This window comes from Pristiophorus japonicus, chromosome 12 (genome assembly GCF_044704955.1).
Source record: "Pristiophorus japonicus isolate sPriJap1 chromosome 12, sPriJap1.hap1, whole genome shotgun sequence".
Classification (NCBI taxonomy): domain Eukaryota; kingdom Metazoa; phylum Chordata; class Chondrichthyes; family Pristiophoridae; genus Pristiophorus; species Pristiophorus japonicus.
This window is the reverse complement of record NC_091988.1, coordinates 182333979-182355443: the sequence shown is the minus strand read 5'-3', so window position 1 is coordinate 182355443 and position 21465 is coordinate 182333979. Positions and strand designations below refer to the sequence as shown.

Genomic DNA, 21465 nt, shown 5'->3' with positions numbered 1-21465 from the left:
AACAGCTGTCTTGATGTTAGAGACGAAAGACTGTTTATAGACTGTATGCAGACATCTCAGTCAGGAGTCAGAGCTGGAAGCAGCATTCTGGGAAATTTTTTTAAATAGATAGAAAATCATAGTGAGCATTATCTTTGTGAAATTATGGCATTCTATGCATGCATATTTTATCAGAAATTACCATCACTCCTATAAAAGAAAGACTATCACAAAGAAACTCAAGCTAGAAGGCTACTTTGCCTCCAGACATCTCTTTATGGAAAATATTGTTTTTTAAAAAACAGTCCACTAACAATGATAGTTCAGTGATGAGTAACAAATCTCATCCATCTCTAGTCAATCATGATCTTGTCCTAAATGCATTCAAGTTTGGGCACAAGTGTAGATAATCAAAACCTCAGATGAGAAAAGCATGAGTAACTGTTCAAAATAAGCAATACAGATTTACCATAGTTGCATTTTAACCAAACAAGATTTCCGATAGTGAATTTTTGAAATTAAAATCTTTTGTTCATTGATTTAATGTTTAAGTAATGGCATCTTGAATGTTCAAAAGTTAATTATTTCTTCTGCTAAAAGCCGTTATTAAAAGAAAAAGAATGAGAACATGGTCAACAAACATTTGGCAATCTTCTAAACACGACTGTGCAACATGGAGATGGATTAATGGCGAATACTACACGATAAAAAGTATATTTGGACAAAAGCTATTAGGTAGTGCTTATTTCACGTTTTTAGGAATGTTCACCAACTTTTTTTTTTGAACAGGACACTTGCACCTAACAGGATTCTTAAGTCAATCAAAACACTTAATGGTTCTCTCCATAATTTATCTTCATCTGTATGCTTAAAATCTTAACTAGTTATCTACATATAAACAACCACTTTAAGCTACTACTAGATTCAGGAAGTAACCATAACAAATGAGACAAATACCGTAAAATTTTGGCTGCAAAATCCAAGAACACATCCTAAAAGGTTCTAATACCACATCGGTTTTGATAAAACCTTTTTTTTGTATGTGCTTGTTTCATAAAATGACTACGATTCTGAATAATTTTGTGTCATTTCTGTACATTTGAAAAAAATGAGAACATTTAAATGCTCTATTGCTTTGCTCTACTTGAATGGTAGAGGGGTTTTACATCATTTTACAGCAGCACTCAATTTACAGAGCCAATGGAAGCATATTCTGAAAAGCTATAGTTTCTGCAGAAGAACTACATGAATACATTTCAACAAAAGTAACAACCCAATAAAATTGAGCTCAGGTTTTGTTATTCAAAGAAACTTCATCTTCCTTCAAATTTTCATCAGTTAAATTAATGTTGAATTGTTGATGTACTTTTTCCAAAATAAGCCAGTCCTTTTCCTGTATATGCTAGAAAACACAATTTTGCTACTGAGGCATGAATGATGCACAAAGCAATTTGTTTACTGTACAGAAAAATTGACTGTGATGGATAAGACAAAGCCATGCAAATGATAGTGAAGCATGGCAACCAATGTACACATTGATGAGATATCAGATTTAACATTAAGAAAGAAAGGATTTTTATAGTCTGACGTTGAATAGCAATGCCATATATACTAATAAACATTGCATTCTATTATTTTGATGCTTAACGTTGCTTGTAGAATAGCACAGGCCGCAGAAGTTTGAAAGTTGGCCCAAAATGTATACAAAAGATCGACTCCAATTCACAGCCGGGTCTGTGCCTCAGGGACATATATCTCAATACTATCTGCGCTCTCTGTTGCAGAGTTCTGTCGTACAGATGCGGCTCGCTTAGCTGCCATCAATCGCTTGCGAGCTTCCTGGCGTTGCTTGTCTGCTGAATCGGTCAGTTTCTCACGATTTAAAGGAGACTTAGCCTTTGCTGGTTTCTTTGGCACTGGAGGGGGCAGCTTTTTCTCTTCCTTGGTGGGGGGGGGGGGGTGCGGCGGGGAAAGAGAAATAAAAGCAAATATTAGAATGGATCAAGATGACAGTTTGCTGTATTAGAGTAGTTTACCAAAATGTTTAGTAATTGTATTAAACATAGCTGCTAACAGAAGCACTGAAATCATAAGCAATTCTGTAATTTAAAAGCAGCAGTGCCTAAAGCAGCAAGCATAACCAAAAGTTGGCGGTTTCCAAATGCCACCACCAGGTAAGACAAGGTAGTGAAACCAGTCTACTACCATTCATCGACAGAGCTTCCCCAGCAAGTGTGGAAGATATCCAACCAAAGGAACAGAGTTTTCAGAACCAACAGAACAGTTGCGCATGAGAAAAACTGTTTTCACTTAATTGTTTATTACAATGCATTTGCTATTCAGGTTTAACGTTGAGCAAAATGGGTCCAGCTTTCGCAGATGATCAACTTATACATCGCAAATCCAGGGTGAGGCCCTGACCAGAGTACAGTGGGACACTTGCTCTTCTTGGAGTCTCGCTTCATTTTGCTGTGGAGCATGATCAGGTCCCAACTGGATTTAGACTGCATTTCCACTGTAACTAATGTTCATGCCTTGAAGCATTTCAAGTGCCAGATACTGAAATAATGCTGGAAAATTTCAGGTTGTGGCTCTGACAAAGTCTTTGACCTGAAATGTTAATCCTACCACAGATGCTACCTGACCCACTGAGTGTTTTCAGCATTTTCTGTTTTTAGTATAGTATCATTTTTATCTCAAATTAATGTGAAACTGTGTTGAAAAGTTAAAAACCAGGTGTATGGGATTAATTGTGACATTTTGATCAGTTCTACTGTTAAAAAAATTATCGAACATAAGAACATAACATAATAGCCTGCTCTGCCATTCAATATCATGGCTGATCATCTACCTCAGCTCCACTTGCCTGCACTATCCCCATATCCCTTGATTCCCTTAATAGCCAAAAATATATCGACCTCTGTCTTGAATATAATACAATGACTGAGCATCCACAGCCCTCTGGTGTAGAGAATTCCAAAGATTCACCACCTTCAAGTGAAGAAATTTCTCATCTCAGTCCTAAATGGCTGACCCCTCATTTGGAAACTGTGACCCCCGATTCTAGACTCCCCAGTCAGGGGAATCATCCTCCCTACATCTACTTTGTCGAGCCCTGTAAGAATTTTGTATGTTTCAATGAGATCACCTCTCATTCTTCTAATCTCTAAAGAATATAGGTCTGGACTACTCCATCGCTCCTCATAGGACAATTCCCCCCATCCCAGGAATCAGTCTGGTGAACCTTGGTTGCACTTCCTTTTATGGCAAGTATATCCTTCTAGTGGGCATTATACCACATCTCTGCAAACCATGTACTTGATGAGAGACTTCTGTGCAGACAGGATGAAAAATCATGTTTCCAATAAACCTAAACTATTGAATAGGTTTTCAATTTCACAATTCAACAAACAGGTTAAAATATAGAAATGGAAATTAAACGCTGAGGTTTAAGAACTTTAGATGTAAACAATTTAGCCAGTATAAATATATCCAGCCTGTACAGTATTATTTAAATGATTGGCAACTTAGGCCTGGCATCCAGTGACGAAAAGGACATTGCTCTCTGTTTAATCATCAGTTGACTAAGCCCATAACTTATATCTGCTGCACATGAACTGAACCTCAATATAACTGAAAATAACAATTCTTCTCTGTGGTGTCACAGTATGGTGTTCTGCTAGTTAATGGTGGGTACTTTTTTGGTGAATGCTTATTACTGCCATGTGAAAGTTCTATCTATTCACGACGGGAGAGGAATACTTATGCTACAACAGTCATGTCAAGTCATTTATACTGCAAACTAAGCCAATTTGAAGACAAACCACCATACAAGTTTCAGTCACCACCCCCACCCCCCGCCCCACCCTGAAATTAGAGGGATGTACTGACCAAGTTAAACTCAAGTGTACATATTAATTTGCATTTCTTTAGTATAGTTTCTGAAGCATCCATTATAAAACAGAAGAATCGCCTGTATATTTATACATTGCCATGGAGCATTTCTCCACACAGCAATCTCCAGATTGGCACAGAAATACTACGGCAGTCCTCAAAGGGTTATACCATTCATTCATTCTCACTCCCCAAATTATTAGATAAGACGATAACTTACCTTCTTTTCTGGCATTTCAACTAGTTGCCAGTCATTAGTCTTAAGATGATAAAGTTCATCAAACTTCAAGCTAATGTCTTCAATGGAAAGCTGCAGCATGTCCCAGAAGCCAGCCAAATCTTGCGCGGTAGGTCGTGGGTTTGCATTTTGGTTCTACAAAAGCATAAACAGCAACCTAATCAATCAAATCAACTGATCTTTGACATATCATGGACAACCTAATCAATCCCACAGGTAGAGATACGCTCTTAAATTGTTGATCCTCTCCCCTTTCGACTGATTTCTCTCCTCCTTTCCTGACTAATGAGTGCAGTGCCACAAGCAACATTTCAGTACCTTACCCCAATAGGCCTTTTTCATGTGTGAACCTCGGTGTGGGCATCAGAGAATTTGACTGGGAGTGGTTTTGTACTTGAGCGAAGTCCTGTCTTCGCCATACACTCATCCTGCATTTAGCAGCATAGGGAATTGTACAGCATTCAGGAGGAGTAATTCAAGCTGATTTGCCCCTGTGTAGCTGATGAATGGTCAACAATTTAAAACTACCAGAGTGAGGATAGGTTAGGAGAAGTTTCTTTACACAGATTTGTTGGAACATGGAATGCTTTGTTACAGGGAGTGCTTGAGGCAGAGACCATTGCATTTTTAATTTTAATATTTGAGGCCAAATGTAGAAACCTTACTATCACCATGACTCAAGCCACGAATCAAACAAGGGACTCGCCCTGATTTCCATGACTCAGGATCAGACGAGTTACGCAATGTGTTCACAGCGCCCTCATGCAGCTGTGTCTGTTGGTTTTATCTACTCTGCATATACAATACTTTATTCAGCTCAAAGCCTTTTGGAATACTATTTCTCTCTTCAAATCAAGTGACCTTCGACATATTATGGACAACCTAATCAATCCCACAGGTAAAGTTAAAAACCAACAAATCTACTCTAAATCCCCTTTTCCACACGCTACATAGCAATCCTCTGCAGTCCAATTCTCTGACTAAAACCTGTAAAATGAAGGCAAAACAGGATTGCATCACCATTTTCAAAATTAATTCAATGCACCCGTGATTAGAAAATGCTGTAGTTTGAACACGCAATACCCAATAACAGAAAAGACCGTGCACGTGGCAAAAGTCCTGAAGGGAAGAGATTAGAAAAACGAACATACAAAGCACCTCAAATGAAACAATGAGGAATTAATGCACCTAAAGAGAATAATCGCCCTTCCTTCCTTCATTCTCCACATGCCATGAATAACGTTCCCATATTGGGATATTTTGGAAGATGAGGGATCTAGCCATTTAGCTATTAAGGCAGAAGCAAGCAGTTTGGCCGATGCAATGTTGAGTGAAACTGTGAAGTAATAAAAGTGTCCTGTAGGGGCTCACCTAACAAACTTGAAACTAGGTAACAATGGCTGCTGTTATTGTACAACAGGCATTTGGGAGAGAGGAAAGAAAGATGTGAATGTACAGAGATCATTCACTGCAGCAATGTGAAGTACAGTTCAACAGTCTCAGCAATTCTCTTGCGCAGAAAGTCTCTGCAAGAAGATTAAGTTCCATTGGATACAAGTGTATTTTTTTCTGAATTAGTAATAATGAGCCTGCCTCACATGAACACAGAGCATGTCATAGAATGGTAAATAGTTCAGCACAGAAGGAGGCTATTCGACTTAAGAGTCTGCGGCAGTCATTATCACTACCCTATAGTTCTTGCATCCGTCAGTAATTTCTTTGCCAATCTGCTCCTTTATCTCCTTCCCACGATTTGGTGCCCTATAAATTACACCCAAGTAGCATAATCACTCCTTTATTGTTTCTTAATGTCAACAACTAGATTCTGTCTTCTAGTAAGGAGGAGGAACTGAGGGAAATCCTTATTAGTCGGGAAATTGTGTTGGGGAAATTGATGGGATTGAGGGCCTGATGGACTGCATCCCAGAGTACTTAAGGAGGTGGCCTTGGAAATAGCAGATGCATTGACAGTCATTGTCCAACATTCCATTGACTCTGGATCAGTTCCTATCGAGTGGAGGGTAGCCAATGTAACCCCACTTTTTAAAAAAGGAGGGTGAGAAAACAGGGAATTATAGACTGGTCAGCCTGACCTCAGTAGTGGGTAAAATGATGGAATCAATTATTAAGGATGTCATAGCAGTGCATTTGGAAAGAGGTGACATGATAGGTCCAAGTCAGCATGGATTTGTGAAAGGGAAATCATGCTTGACAAATCTTCTGGAATTTTTTGAGGATGTTTCCAGTAGAGTGGACAAGGGAGAACCAGTTGATGTGGTATATTTGGACTTTCAGAAGGCTTTCGACAAGGTCCCACACAAGAGATTAATGTGCAAAGTTAAAGCACATGGGATTGGGAGTAGTGTGCTGACATGGATTGAGAACTGGTTGTCAGACAGGAAGCAAAGAGGAGGAGTAAATGGGGACTTTTCAGAATGGCAGGCAGTGACTAGTGGGGTACCGCAAGGTTCTGTGCTGGGGCCCCAGCTGTTTACACTGTACATTAATGATTTAGACGAGGGGATTAAATGTAGTATCTCCAAATTTGCGGATGACACTAAGTTGGGTGGCAGTGTGAGCTGCGAGGAGGATGCTATGAGGCTGCAGAGCGACTTGGATAGGTTAGGTGAGTGGGCAAATGCATGGCAGATGAAGTATAATGTGGATAAATGTGAGGTTATCCACTTTGGTGGTAAAAACAGAGAGACAGACTATTATCTGAATGGTGACAGATTAGGAAAAGGGGAGGTGCAACAAGACCTGGGTGTCATGGTACATCAGTCATTGAAGGTTGGCATGCAGGTACAGCAGGCGGTTAAGAAAGCAAATGGCATGTTGGCCTTCATAGCAAGGGGATTTGAGTACAGGGGCAGGGAGGTGTTGCTACAGTTGTACAGGGCCTTGGTGAGGCCACACCTGGAGTATTGTGTACAGTTTTGGTCTCCTAACCTGAGGAAGGACATTCTTGCTATTGAGGGAGTGCAGCAAAGGTTCACCAGACTGATTCCCGGGATGGCGGGACTGACCTATCAAGAAAGACTGGATCAACTGGGCTTGTATTCACTGGAGTTCAGAAGAATGAGAGGGGACCTCATAGAAACGTTTAAAATTCTGATGGGTTTAGACAGGTTAGATGCAAGAAGAATGTTCCCAATGTTGGGAAAGTCCAGAACCAGGGGACACAGTCTAAGGATAAGGGGTAAGCCATTTAGGATCGAGATGAGGAGAAACTTCTTCACCCAGAGAGTGGTGAACCTGTGGAATTCTCTACCACAGAAAGTTGTTGAGGCCAATTCACTAAATATATTCAAAAAGGAGTTAGATGAAGTCCTTACTACTAGGGGGATCAAGGGGTATGGTGAGAAAGCAGGAATGGGGTACTGAAGTTGCATGTTCAGCCATGGACTCATTGAATGGCGGTGCAGGCTGGAAGGGCCTACTCCTGCATCTATTTTCTATGATTCTATGTTTTCTATGACCCTTCAAGGATATTCTCCCTTTCTAAAACTTGTTCTACTTAAGTATTAAATATTATATATTAATTTCATGACATATTTCTGCAGAACAAGAGGAGGAAAAAAGGGTTGGATTCTCATGGGACACAAGGAATTCAAGCACCATGCAAGAGCTGCTCTTGATGGCAGAATAGGCACACGGTGAAAACAGCATACCCGGAATTGGAATCGTTACCACAGCAGTTTTCCAGATCTGTAATTTCATATTAATTAAAATTACATGCTCAAACTGAATATGCCCAATGCAAGATTCAGATTCAACGTTGAGGCGGTCCACTTTCTAGTCAAGGTCCGTGGGAATAACTGGTAGTATCAGATCGGCTGCCTGTTGTACATCTTGCGTGATTTCAATTCACACTCCCCTTTTTGCAGTTATGTTTGGGAAGAATGTGGAAGAGATGTCAGTGCAGACTTGATGTCCAAGAAATAGCACTTTAGTTGCTGCATTAAACAAAATAAGTCTTTTGCAATGCAACTTGTGTTTCTTGCCATGCCTCCTTGTCATGCAGTGATAGAGAGAACAGGGAAAACCTATAGTGTAGCTGAATTACACAAGGCCACTGTTCAGCAAACATCAGCTCTTTGAACTGATGGAGCCTGCTCCCCAAACCTTCCTTGGAACTTGATGGACAATATTTTCAGAAAAAGGCATTAGCTGCAAAGAAAGGGCTTCTTGTTGTGGATGGAAAGTTGAAAGCAGCGTTTTGAAATACTGCAAAGTCAGACTCAAACCTAATTAAATTAAAGCAATTGAAGCAAATACACCAAATATAGATATGGTACTCAAAAAGGTTAACTGGTGGGACAAGCAGGAATATGACATAGCAGCAAAGGAGAGGGTGCAGTGGCTCAATATGTTTTAGACAAGGACCATAAAAGTCTCATTTATAAAGGTTTTATTCCTGATTTGTTGTTTAACATAGGTTTTTGGGATATTTAGCATCAAAAACCAAAAGAGAAATCAGGAAAAAAAGCAAACCCCTGTTTAAATTTGGAGATCATCAGCACAAGTCAGTTTTACTTGGAACATCACTAAAACTCAAGTCAAGTACTAAAAATGATAGTTAACTGAGAACCCATAATTATTTACACAATACACTACACTCTTAGTCATAACAGCAGTTCAAGTTTTTTTTCAATTCAATTCTATTAATTTAGTTTGTTTTTTGATGCATACACTGTGGGCTAGAACAGAAACAGAGTTTGGTTGAAGTTAAATTTGGATACATCTACAAATGGTCAAGAGTTTTAAATAGTCAAATCCTGTGTTAAAGTATGTTTTACTTATATATATATATATAATAATAAATATATATATATAAATAATATATAAATAAATATAAAAGTCATGTTTATAATCAATCATTTTGGTTTGTTTGAAGCACGTATGACGAATGTATTTTCAAAACACACTGCTGTTACAGTACCTGAAATAACCTCAACAATTCTCTTTTGAATATGGTGCTGAAATGCTCATGCTTTGCACCAATTATGTCTGGACACATACTGTAAGCTTGTTCAGCTACTCTGTCAAAGCACTGAACCCCTGCCTTTCACGTTTCTCCCCTAACTCGCCTCGTGCCCTCAGAGCTTATCTCATCCACGAGACCCATTTCCGACTCCTTTGACCCCATTCCCACTAAACTGCTGACCACCCAACTTCCTTTTGTGGCATTCATGCTAGCTGATATTGTGAATCATTGCCTCTCCATGTACTGCCCCCTCCATTTCAAAATCCCTCCTAAAAAAATCAATTCTCTACCTCTGTCCTTGCCAAATACTGTTTCAACACCAACCTCCTATTCCTCTGCAAAGTCCTTGTTGTTGCCTCACAAATTCGTAGGTAACTTTCCCACAACTTCCTGTTAGTATCTTTCCAATTTGATTTTCAGTGTGATGAACAAGGAGATGCCCTGTGGGGGGGGGGGCGTTGGTTCCTCACAAAATATGTAGAGAATGTGTTTCTAAAAATTTCATTAACCCAAACAAAAAAAATCTGGGAATATATAGTGCTAATTGGCAAAAGCCAACTAGATGATCCTTACATATGGATAGGAAATTCATGTAGTTTGAAAATGCTAATCGGATTATTTGAATTAAGTATGTAGATTGTCAACTTAAAAGGAAATATACTATTTTAAAAATTGACCTGATTTTAATGCTACAAATGTTTCTGCACTTCCCCCACAGATTTTTTCCCCTGCTGTCCTGAAGGTGGTGATTAGATTCAGAATGCTTCCAGCTTACCAAATTTTGCTACCTCAGCCAAGTGACCATTTATCATGTATGAGTCCAGATAACAATCGTCAATGGACTTTTCTTTTATGGTGACATCATGGCCAAGACCCCAATCCTGCCCTTCAAAAACTACGCGTTGACTTTGCAGCAGGTTTCACTGAATGACAATTAACAATAGGAATCTTTACTGATTTTCCCTCCTTCCTAGTCTGGGGATAGCGAGTCAGAAATTGCTTTTCCTCCCCAACCCTCTACTGAGATTAGTTAATGCAGCACAGAACAAAAATCTTCCTGCTCCGTATGGCTCAGCACCACACTAGGGGCTTGATTTTCAGGACCTTTACGCTCCAGGGCCTGGGGCGGTGAGGTCTCCTACTTGGGAGCTTCGAGTCGGGTTTTGCGGCAGTGCTGCTAGCCGCACCAGGTGTGTAACGCCTCTCATTGCGACACCGGTGCGGTTGACTCGCACCAGTCCCGTACGCCCCAAAGCACACCTCGCGATGACCGCCAGGTAAACCAGAACGGTCCAGCCATGCCGGCTGCGGTGATGTAGGTAAAGCGCAGAAAAAGTGCATACAAATGTTTATTTTTTTAGTGATGTGTAGTGGTGGCGTGGAGAATGTTTTTGTGGGGTTTTTTTTTGTTTCGCCCCCCCTCCCCCACCAGCCTCTGAGCACTCCCGGCCGAGCATTTTAGTTGGCGAGGTTCCCATTTTTGCAGTGCAAAAGTTGTACCACGCCTCCCTTCGCGCTGCACCCCTGGCACAGGGCCCAGATGATGAAAATTTCTCCGAGTGTGCAATCTATTCCCAGCCGGTAACTTTCCCACCCCAAAAACAGCAAAATCGAAAATCCAGCCTATGGTGTGGAATTTACCCACTGAACCATTGAGAAAACCTATAAAGAATATCTGTAAACCATTGAAGTTTGGCACATGCCGATATTGCTATTACACACTGAATTAGGTATTGTAAATGACAAGTCATTTAGCATTCTATCCTATGCTTTGCAATTAGAAAGCATGCCAATTATTACCATTAACTTATTCATGATAAGCAAGATGTATATACCAGATTTTGCTCGCAGAGACCATGGAACTGCTGTAATTTCTTAGACATCAAAAGCTGTGCACTTCCTACTGCACTCCGGATTTTTCCTAGGACTAAAGAAAAAAAGTGAACATTTCACATGCAGAGCTAGCTATATTCTGAATTATACTGAAATAATTTAATCCTGGATAATGAATAAAAGATAAAATGAAAAATCTGCAGAAAGGTCAGGCAAGAAAACAACAAAGATAAACAAATCATAACAATTAACATTAATTTCAGTGAGGTACATGGCTGCAGCAAAATGTAACTCCCTCACGAAGTTTTCTACTTCTTCCTCCAACATCTGAAGATGAGTCCCAAAATTCTGCTGTTCTACCTACCTTCTATTCTACATAGGTTCTTTTCAAATGTACATTAAAATACTAAACATTTTCCTGTCACTTCCTGCAATGTGTTGGAGGATGAGAACAGTTATGGAGTAGTTCCAGAAATACTCTTCATTCCTCCAGCTAGAAGTTCTGCGCCCTATGCTTAGACCCTGAAGACATCACCTACTTCAAGGGTAGTAGAGGTGACACTGATCCAGCTTCCTTCTGGAGAAAGTGAACACAATAATAAGTAATCTGAACCTGAGAATGCTTAGTGGTATACTATAATAGTGGTGAAAACAAACAGTAATACATCAGCACTGAAAAGACAGTACGAGTACCGAACCAGTACAATCTGCAAATTATTTTCTTGCCATGTGTGTAGTTAAAATCAAATATATCTATTTAAAAAAATACTGTCAATCTAGTACCAGCTGCTGTGAAGAATGTCCAAGTTTTTGCAGTGCAGATAAAATCTAACAACATGCACTTGTATAGATATACTCATGTTGTTGATCTCAAATACAATTCTGGCCTTTTGGCAGCAGGATCCCAGAACTGAGAAACACAAATTTAATTTACAATGCAATACAATTATGTTAATAATTTAGATTTTTACTATGGAAAAATTATACTTTTACACTGAATGCAATGAGGAAAACAAGTTAATTGGTGTATTTTGTCTACTACAGATATGAACGAGAAGGCCTAACTCCCTTATTTTTCCTGTTACCATGCCAGTACAAGGCTTAGACAAGTGAATATTGTATTTTAATATTTTGGGGAGAAAAAAAACACCTAAAGGAATATAGGTCCAACAATAAGAGGGCTTATAATACTTTTATATCTTCAAAGAAAGATAGCAAAGCTACATTAAATGAAAAACTTCAGATACACCTGTCATTTGTGTGATCAGTTTGATGAAAAGACTAAAAGGAGTTTGCAGTTCCACACAGCGAGGAGGTAAAATCACCAAACTCTTACAAACTGCATTCTATTTTGAGCAAGGCTCAAATATGTTTGCGCAGATTTTCCAATTCGTGTTATTTTAATGCCACAGTAACACATTTATTTACTGCGAGCATTTAAATACACAGATGAGAAAATCTAATCTACTGATTCACAAAAGACAAGTCCAGGGTGACAACATACGGCAGATATTTACCTGCTCCCTCTCTTCTCTGAAAAGCGTAGTGAAGGTTGCCCTTCAGTACCTTACATAAGAATTAGGAACAGGAGTAGGCCTTCTAGCCCCTCGAGCCTGCTCCGCCACTCAACAAGATCACGGCTGATCTGGCCGTGGACTCAGCTCCACTTACCCGCCCGCTCCCCATAACCCTTAATTCCCTTATTAGTTAAAAATCTATCTATCTGTGACTTGAATACATTTAATGAGCTAGCCTCAACTGCTTCCTTGGGCAGAGAATTCCACAGATTCACAACCCTCTGGGAGAAGAAATTCCTTCCCAACTCGGTTTTAAATTGGTACTCAAGTGTCTACTTTTCATGTCCAAACCCTGTCAGTGTCATCAGACTTTTGGCTTGCAGGGAGCATCACAACCGAATCCTCAACTAATGCCCAATATTGACATTTTGTGTGTGGGGGTGGGTGCGCAGGGGTATACTTTATGTTCGACTCTGCCATAAAATATAATTGGGCATGGTGGCTCACCAGATAGGAAATAGTTTGAGGGAAAGATGGGCCAGCAATTTAATGGAACTATATAAAGTTAAATGCATAGGTATGGCCTCACTGTCCAAGTCTCATGTCCCTCCCCCAGACTCCGAGTCAGAGGTCCAGTTTAAACAAAAAATAATGGAAGCAGCTTGGAAGGACGCCATAAATCTTAATTCTGAGGTGCTCCTTGGTTGATTAAGTTGTTAAACATGGCAACTGGATATCCTTTTAAAAGACATGATTTTATGTGCTCTTTAAAAAAAAAAACACCCTGGGTTAGGAACGGAATCCATTCTGTCATACCCAGTATCACTTCCATGCCAGCTCTTTTCCGCTTGCTGGTACCAATATATTATATAATATATAAATATATATATATATACACACACACACATACATCCACTTTTATTTAAACTTACAACAAACCATAACGTGAATTCTAATAATGATGGGGAAGTATTATTTTCCTATCAACGTACCTTCTTCAGATAGATTATTTTCTTTGGTTTCTTTCTCCATTTGACGACACCATCCTTCCATTCTTTCTTTTTCTGCTTGCAACAGTTTCAAGAACCAGTAGCCATCCCGACGACATGAAGTAGCATGTACTGGTTCAACAGGAAGGTTGTTAGTAGATTCTAACCATGGTTCCGGTGGTGGTAAAGAGGATGGATCTAGGGCTGGGTCTAAGTTATCTCCATAAGCAAAAGCTTTATTTTTCGTCTGGGAGCTTTTTGCATGCTGCCGTACACCAGGTTCCGGGTTTGAGGCATTGTTATGCGGAGTTGAATCTAAAAGCTGACTGCTTTTGTCCTGGGATTCAGCAGTAGAATTGCTACATTCCTGTGTATCAGAGTCAGTTTCTTGTTTTGATGTCATGCTGCTGGAGCGGCTTAAGCTGTTTTAAGTAATAAGAATGTTTAGAATTATTTAGCTACTCCTTTTAAGTGAGCTAACTACAAATGCAATGCAAGCTGATTTACAAGCAAATGCTTTAAAAAGGAATACAACCTCCATGAAACATTGTCCAGTAAAGATATACTGAAACATTTTAACCTGATTATCACTGCAATAGAAATGATGCACAGATTCTGTCGCACTATAAACAAAAAGTTTGCATTAATTTTTTCTTTAAAATAAGGACAATAAGCACTGCTTGAAACATTTGAGAATATAGCCACCATGCACAGTAGAGGTAACATCTCCCCCATTCTTGCAAAAAAAACTTCAACTTTCACACTCAAACAGGCTATTGTCATTATCTCATTGGAGAGGGATGCCACTTTGAGACTATATCCTGACCGGGTTAGTATTTTTACTCTCAACGCGGTCATTTGATCATGTGACCTCCCACTCCACTGAACATTGGGCTCATTTTGAACTGTAGACTTTGTTTTGAGCAAATGAGACAACATTGACACAGTTTAACAGGAAAAGCAAAAGTAAAAGTTTAAAATATTCATTCAGCCTCCACATATAAATTGGAGCACAGAAGTTGGCAATGGAACTCTAAAGAACGTAATCTTCAAGCCAGCTTTAAGCTAAGAAAGCATGTACTGTGCCAAGCTGTCAGGCCAAGACAATAATGCTTTTTGAAAGTTAATGAGTTAATGCCTTGCCAGACAGGAACACATGGAGATGCACTCTACAATCCATTTGCTGTTTTTGTTTAGTTATGGACATATCCAAGGTTTTGTATTATATCAAATACTTTTATCTTGGTGGGGATTATTTTTGGTAAAAGCTCGATGTACATCAACCCAAGGGAAATTTAAGAAAAACTTAAATGGCATATAAAGCCGTTTCAGAAAAAATAATTCTTCCACACACCTCTTCAAAGGTGAGATGACGATATCCTATTTCTATGTGAAAGCTAAACAAAAGGTGGAATTAGACTATCATGGTAAGATACAGTTCCACAGGTGGCATCCATATAAAAGTTCCTCACCAAAATAGCCACATCACTTAGTGTTAGTGAGTATCCAAGATGTCTGCGCTCCTCTAATTTTGCCCTTGAGCATCCCTGATTATAATCGCTCAACCACTGGTGGCCGTGCCTTCTGTTGCCTAAGCCCTCTCTGGAATTCCCTGCCTAAACCTCTCCGCCTCTCTTTTCCCCTTTAAGACGCTCCTTAAAACCTACTTCTTTGACCAAGCTTAGTTACCTGCCCTAATTTCTCCTTGTGTGGTTCAGTATCAATTTTTGTGTGGTTCAGTATAGCAGCACTCTTGTAAAGCGCCTTGGGACGCTTCACTACGTTAAAGGTGCTATATACATACAAGTTGTTGTTGTCATTGTGAGCACACAACACCAAACAGGTGCATACTTCGAACAATGCTTACTAAATTGAGATAACACCACAAGAACATAAATAGGAGCAGGAGTAGGCTTTAAGGCCCCTCGAGCCTGCTCCGCCATTCAATATCATGGCTGATCATGACTCAGCTCCACTTCCCCATCTGCTCCCCATAACCCCTTATCGTTTAAGAAACTGTCTATTTCTGTCTTAAATTTATTCAATGTCCCAGCTTCCACAGCTCTCTGAGGCAGCAAATTCCACAGATTCACAACCCTCAGAAGAAATTTCTCCTCAGCTCAGTTCTAAATGGGCGGCCCCTTATTCCAAGATCATGCCCTCTAGTTCTAGTCTCCCCCACCAGTGGAAACATCCTCTCTGCATCCACCTTGTCAAGCCCCCTCATAATATAAGTTTCTATAAGATCACCTCTCATTCTTCTGAATTCCAATGAGTAGAGGCCCAACCTACTCAACCTTTCCTCATAAGTCAACCCACTCATCCCCAGGATCAACCTAGTGAACCTTCTCTGAACTGCCTCCACAGCAAGTATATCCTTTCATAAATATGGAAACCAAAACTGCACGCAGTATTCCAGGTGTGGCCTCACCAATACCCTGTACAGCTATAACAAAACTGCCCTGCTTTTATATATCCCCTTTGCAATAAAGGCCAAGATTCCATTGGCCTTCCTGATCACTTGCTGTACCTGCGTACTATCATTTTGTGTTTCATGCACAAGTACCCCCAGGTCCCACTGTACTGCAGCACTTGGCAATCTTTCTCCATTTAAATAATAACTTGCTCTTTGATTTTTTTTCTGCCAAAGTGCATGACCTCACACTTTCCAACATTATACTCCATCTACCAAATTCTTGCCCACTCACTCAGCCTGCTTATGTCCTCCTGCAGCCTGTGTCCTCCTCATACTTACCCTTCCTCCCATCTTTGTATCGTCAGCAAACTTGGCTACGTTACACTCAGTCCCCTCTTCCAAGTCGTTAATATAGATTGTAAATAGTTGGGATTCCAGCACTGATCCCTGCAGCACACCACTCGTTGCTGATTGCCAACCAGAGAATGAACCATTTATCCCGACTCTGTTTTCTGTTTGTCAGCCAATCTTCTATCATACTAATATATTACCCCCAACCCCGTGAATTTTTATCTTGTATGGCACCTTGTCAAATGCCTTCTGGAAATCCAAATACACCACATGCACTGGTTCCCCTTTATCCACCCTGTTTGTTACATCCTCAAAGAATTCCAGCAAATTTGTCAAACATGACTTCCCCTTCATAAATCCATGCTGACTTTGCCTGACCAAATATTGCTTTTCCAAATGTCCTGTTACTGCTTGTTTAATAATGGATTCCAACATTTTCCCAACCACAGATGTTAGGCTAACTAGTCGATAGTTTCCTGCTTTTTGTCTGCCTCCTTTTTTGAATAGGGGCGTTACATTTGCAGTTTTCCAATCTGCTGGGACCTCCCCAGAATCCAGGGAATTTTGGTAAATGACAACCAATGCATCCACAATCCCTGCCGCTACTTCTCTTAAGACCCAAGGATGCAAGCCATCAGGTCCAGGGGATTTATCTGCCTTTAGTCCCATTATCTGACTGAGCACCACCTCCTTAGTGATTGTGATTGTGTTAAGTTCCACCCCCCCTATAACCCCTTGACTATCCACTGTTGGGATACTGATTAAACAAGTATTTTGTGAGTTTCTGCCATCTCCATGTTCCCCATTACTAATTCCCCAGTCTCGTCCTCCAAGGGACCAACATTTACTTTAGCCACTCTTTCTTTTTATATACCTATCGAAACTCTTACTATATGTTTATATATTTTGTGCTAGTTTACTTTCATATTCTATCTTCCATTTCTTAATCATTTTTTTTTAGTCATTCTTTGCTGGCTTTTAAAAACTTCCCAATCTTCTGTCCTCCCACTAGTTTTGGCCACTTTGTATGCCCTTGTTTTTAAAATCGGATACCGTCCTTTATTTCTTTAGTTAGCCATGGATCGCTTCTTTTCTCTTGCATCTTTTTCTCCTTACTGGAATATATTTTTCTTGAGTTGTGAAATATCTCTTTAAATGTACACTACTGTTCATCAATCACCCCACACTTCAATATGTTTTCAGTCCACTTTAGCCAACTCTGCCCTCATATCTTCATAATCTCCTTTATTTAAGCTTAAGTTAGAGATCAAATTTTCTTACCCTCCATCTGAATTTGAAACTCAATCATGCTATGATCACTCATTCCAAGGGGATCCTTTATTGAAGGTTGTTTATTAATCCTATCTCATTACACAGGTCCAGATCTAGGATAGCCTGCTCCCTGGTTGATTCCGTTGCATACTGCTCAAGGAACCCATCCCTTACGCACTCTATGAACTCTTCCTCAAGGCTACCCTGACCAATTTGATTTGTCCAATCAATATGGAGGTTAAAATCACCCATGATTATTGCTGTTCCCTTTGCACAAGGCCCCACTATTTCCTAGTTTATGCTCCGACCAACAGAGTTGTTACTGTTAGGGGGCCCATACACTACGCCCACCAGTGACTTTTTCCCCTTATTATATTCATCTCCACCCAAACTGTTTCAACATCCTGATCCTTTCAACATATATCATTTCTCACTATTGCAGTGATTCCATCTTTTATCAATAGAGCTACCCCACCTCCTTTTCCTTTCTGTCTGTCCTTCCGGATTGTCAAGTAGCCCTGAATATTTAATTCCCAGTCTTGGTCACCTTGCAACCACGTCTCTAACGGGTATCAGATCATACCCATGTATCTCAATTTGTGCCATCAACTCCATCTATTTTGTTACAAATGCTCCATGCATTTAGACAAAGTGCCTTTAAATTTGTTATTTTACCCTTTTTTCCTGCTCGTTTCCTCTCTCCTTCAAACTCATTTTATTTTTGCTTTCTAATTTCCGCTTTTCTCCCCTCCCTACTGAATCAACTCTCAGGTTCCCATCCCCCTGCCGAGCTAGTTTTGGGGTGCAACCCGTCCAGGTTGTACAGGTCCCATCTCTCCCAGAATGTCTCAGGAATCAAAAGCCCTCCCCCGACTGCACCATCTCTCCAGCCACGTATTCATCTGCTCTATCTTCCTATTTCTGTACTCACCAGCTCGTGGCACTGGGAGTAATCCGGAGATTACTACCTTTGAGGTCTTGCTTTTTAATCTCTCTCCTAGCTCTCTAAACTCAATGGATACACCGGCCAATTATTATCCTTCCCATTCTTCAGATTGCTTGACATCGGTTGCATCAGTAGCCCATCATCCCGATGAAGATGAAATAACTCAGAAGTGACTGAATTAAGACCTTTCTGATCTACAGGTCATGTGGTGAATTTCAGCACTGCTGGTGTCCTCTTCAGATTGCTAGAAATTATCGTGGGAAAATGCAGTCATAAGTTTTAAAAACGACGATTAAATAAGACGGACAATTTAAAAGTTAGACCTCCTGTTGGCCATTTAATTTATCCCTCCCAATTTTGTGTGTCTTTATATTTTCTAACTTTTGCCAATACCACTTGGAAACTAGCTGAAACTAGAAGGGGAGTGAGAAAGGCTCAGGTAATCACCCTGCAATTTTCAGAGTCTGTTTGTTGCCTCAGAAACGTCTCATTTCATGGCATGGCACACTTTCAGCAACCCACTGCCCACATCAATAACACCATTGAACTTTTTGAAAATATCTATTTAATATTTATCAATTTACTGGGTTATGGAACAAGATAGTGAATATTTACTATTGGGACCTTTTTATTTCAATCCTAAAATAACCATTTTACAATGGAAACCCCTACAAAAGCGAGTTCACAATACCAGAAATCAAAAGGGAAAAATCAGACAGCAAAATGCTTACTCAAAAGAAAGCCAACATGGAATATTTCCAGGCAGTTTCCAGAGCCCAGGGATCAGTAGATCAATCAGCAAATGGGATGGAGTGAGCAGAATTGGTTACGTTTTTAAAATACATTAAATTATTCAATTGGCTGAACTAATTTCACTCACCGCCACTCGTCTTCCACTTGTATTCCAATAGACTGGAACTTGTTGATAAGTTGAGAATCTTGCTCCTTAATTAAGTTCTGGGAACAGTCAACCTAAAAGGAAAGAAATCTCTACAAGTCAGTGACAAAAAAATTTGGCATTTGTCAATTCCATTTTGTCGTGCAATTGTGATCTAAATATTAAGACAATGTAACTTGGTTTAAAATGAACTACAGTAAAATTGGTCATAAAGAAAACCACCTAAAAATCTTATAATGGAAAATGAATGTAATGGTCCCCTCAGGAAAAGTGCGAAACTGGTATATAAGCTAGCTATACACAATTACTAGCACTGGTCAGTATCGATGAAACTGGCAAGAAATGTTGCCGAATTTCCAGCCTGAATTAATGTACCAACAATTGAGAAGGATACATATTTCTTGGTTTTAACATTTGTTTGCATTTCATACATGTAGTTGTAATTTTTTGGGGGGTGGGTATGTCCTGTTAGAATGGTAGGATTTGCAAACTTTAAAATGCAGTTATCAACTGCAAACAATGCTGACCAAGAGTAATATGAAAGTGATCGAGTTGGTGTTGCTTCAATGTGTACCTTAAAAAGAGATTGCACGCAAAAGAAAACACATTCCCACACTTACTTATTGGAGGCCTAGAATTGGAAAGCCAGAATGTAGGGAACAAATAAGAATTGATCAAAGCTGGACATATTTAATTGTTGGATAAAAAAATGAACACCAAGCTGAAGAACTTTTGCCTGGTGTAAAGCAACAGTACAATTGTTGCCGACAGAAAAGTTCTTTTGAAATAACCATAATGAAGTCAATACAGACCACAGGCAAAGATTTGGGAGCGGGGGGGGAAGAATTGAGAGGTCATATAGACTGCTTGGCTTCCCTAAAGATGAAAGATGTTAAACAATGGCCCGTGTTTCCTTCATTTGGGTGATGTTGTAGAAGACAAATAAAGAAGGAAGAATGCAAGTTAAAACAGGAGTGCTAAAGATAGTAAGATTTGATATACCTTTTATTCTTTAAAGTACAGCAAGAAATACATTGTGGTACATTGAATAACTAAACACTGAAAAGGGTCATATTTTATGAATGGCAAACAAAACAATGGCAAATACAAGTAGGCTTAAAAGATAAGAGTACAAGTCCAAGGAAGTTAATGAAGTGTTTATCTAATGTGTACAGGAAACCCTGCAAAAAAAAAAAATCACACACTCACCAGGACCCCTGTGCAGTGTTAGCTACCCAAAGGAAAGCAACATTGTCTTTGCAGAAAGCATTAATATGCATCAATAGAAATAACATGCTAAGTCATCAAATTACAGAAACATGTAGAAATCTGATAATCCTATAAGGCAACAAAATTGGTTCTTAGAATAAAATTGGGACACAATACAAATTTCTAAAACCACAGGGAAACAGAGATGTTGATATGGATTAGTATTAGTACTATGTTCTGATCCAAAAGAGCACCAGGGAACAGGATTCCTGGTGCAGAACAAGCCAAGAATACAAGTCAAAGAGTAATTATGTCAAGTTGTGAGTCAGGCTGGGGTTATACGTCCTTATATAAACTCAGTCTTACTAGGACACAGCTTTCTATCGATAGTCACTGTAGCACTTTAAAGTGCTTGTAATTCCACTGATTTATACTGTCATTTTTACATCAATGCACATCTAAAAGCATTTTGTACTGATGAAAAAGTAGCATTACTGCACTCTTTTTAAAAAAAAACAGAGCATCACCTAGTTAACTTAAATCCAAACTGGTTAGCAACATTCCAAAAAGGTAGAACTGTTGATCAACAGGGAGTAGTGTCAATACCGGTTTGATGCCACAGCTGAAAACACTGCGCTCCCTTTTATATTCTGTGCTCACCAATATCAACAACAATCAGAACCCAAAATGTAATAGCTTAACAGGTTTTTCACATAATCTATCAAAGTTTTAACATTGCAGTCAAATCTTTGAACTGGCAACATCAAGACCCATGGCTTGATTTTCAGGTTTTGGGCGAAAACAGTAGCAATACATGAAAATTACCGTTTTCGCTGCACTACCGATTTTAAGCCGAACTTTCGGCCTTTGGGTTCCATCGCAAAGGGAGGCACTGCACAATCATTTGCGGCGCAAGACGAGAGTTTTGCCAACTTT

The 21465-nt window shown here is 39.6% G+C and overlaps 1 protein-coding gene across 3 annotated transcripts in view; it reads right to left on the bottom strand.

The window, feature by feature from the left end:
- Positions 1–217: 217 nt before the first annotated feature.
- The window catches only part of LOC139277581 (disks large-associated protein 4-like), a 487044-nt gene continuing 465796 nt past the window's right edge, over positions 218–21465 (bottom strand). For 2 of the 3 annotated variants that reach the window (XM_070896251.1, XM_070896249.1), the window contains 5 exons: positions 19303–19394; positions 13441–13859; positions 10934–11025; positions 4094–4246; positions 218–1920 (listed from right to left, as the gene is read on the bottom strand). In XM_070896251.1, the coding sequence (XP_070752352.1) occupies positions 1702–1920; positions 4094–4246; positions 10934–11025; positions 13441–13859; positions 19303–19394 (975 nt within the window). In that variant the 3' untranslated portion in view covers positions 218–1701. The other variant, XM_070896250.1, reaches the window with a different exon arrangement.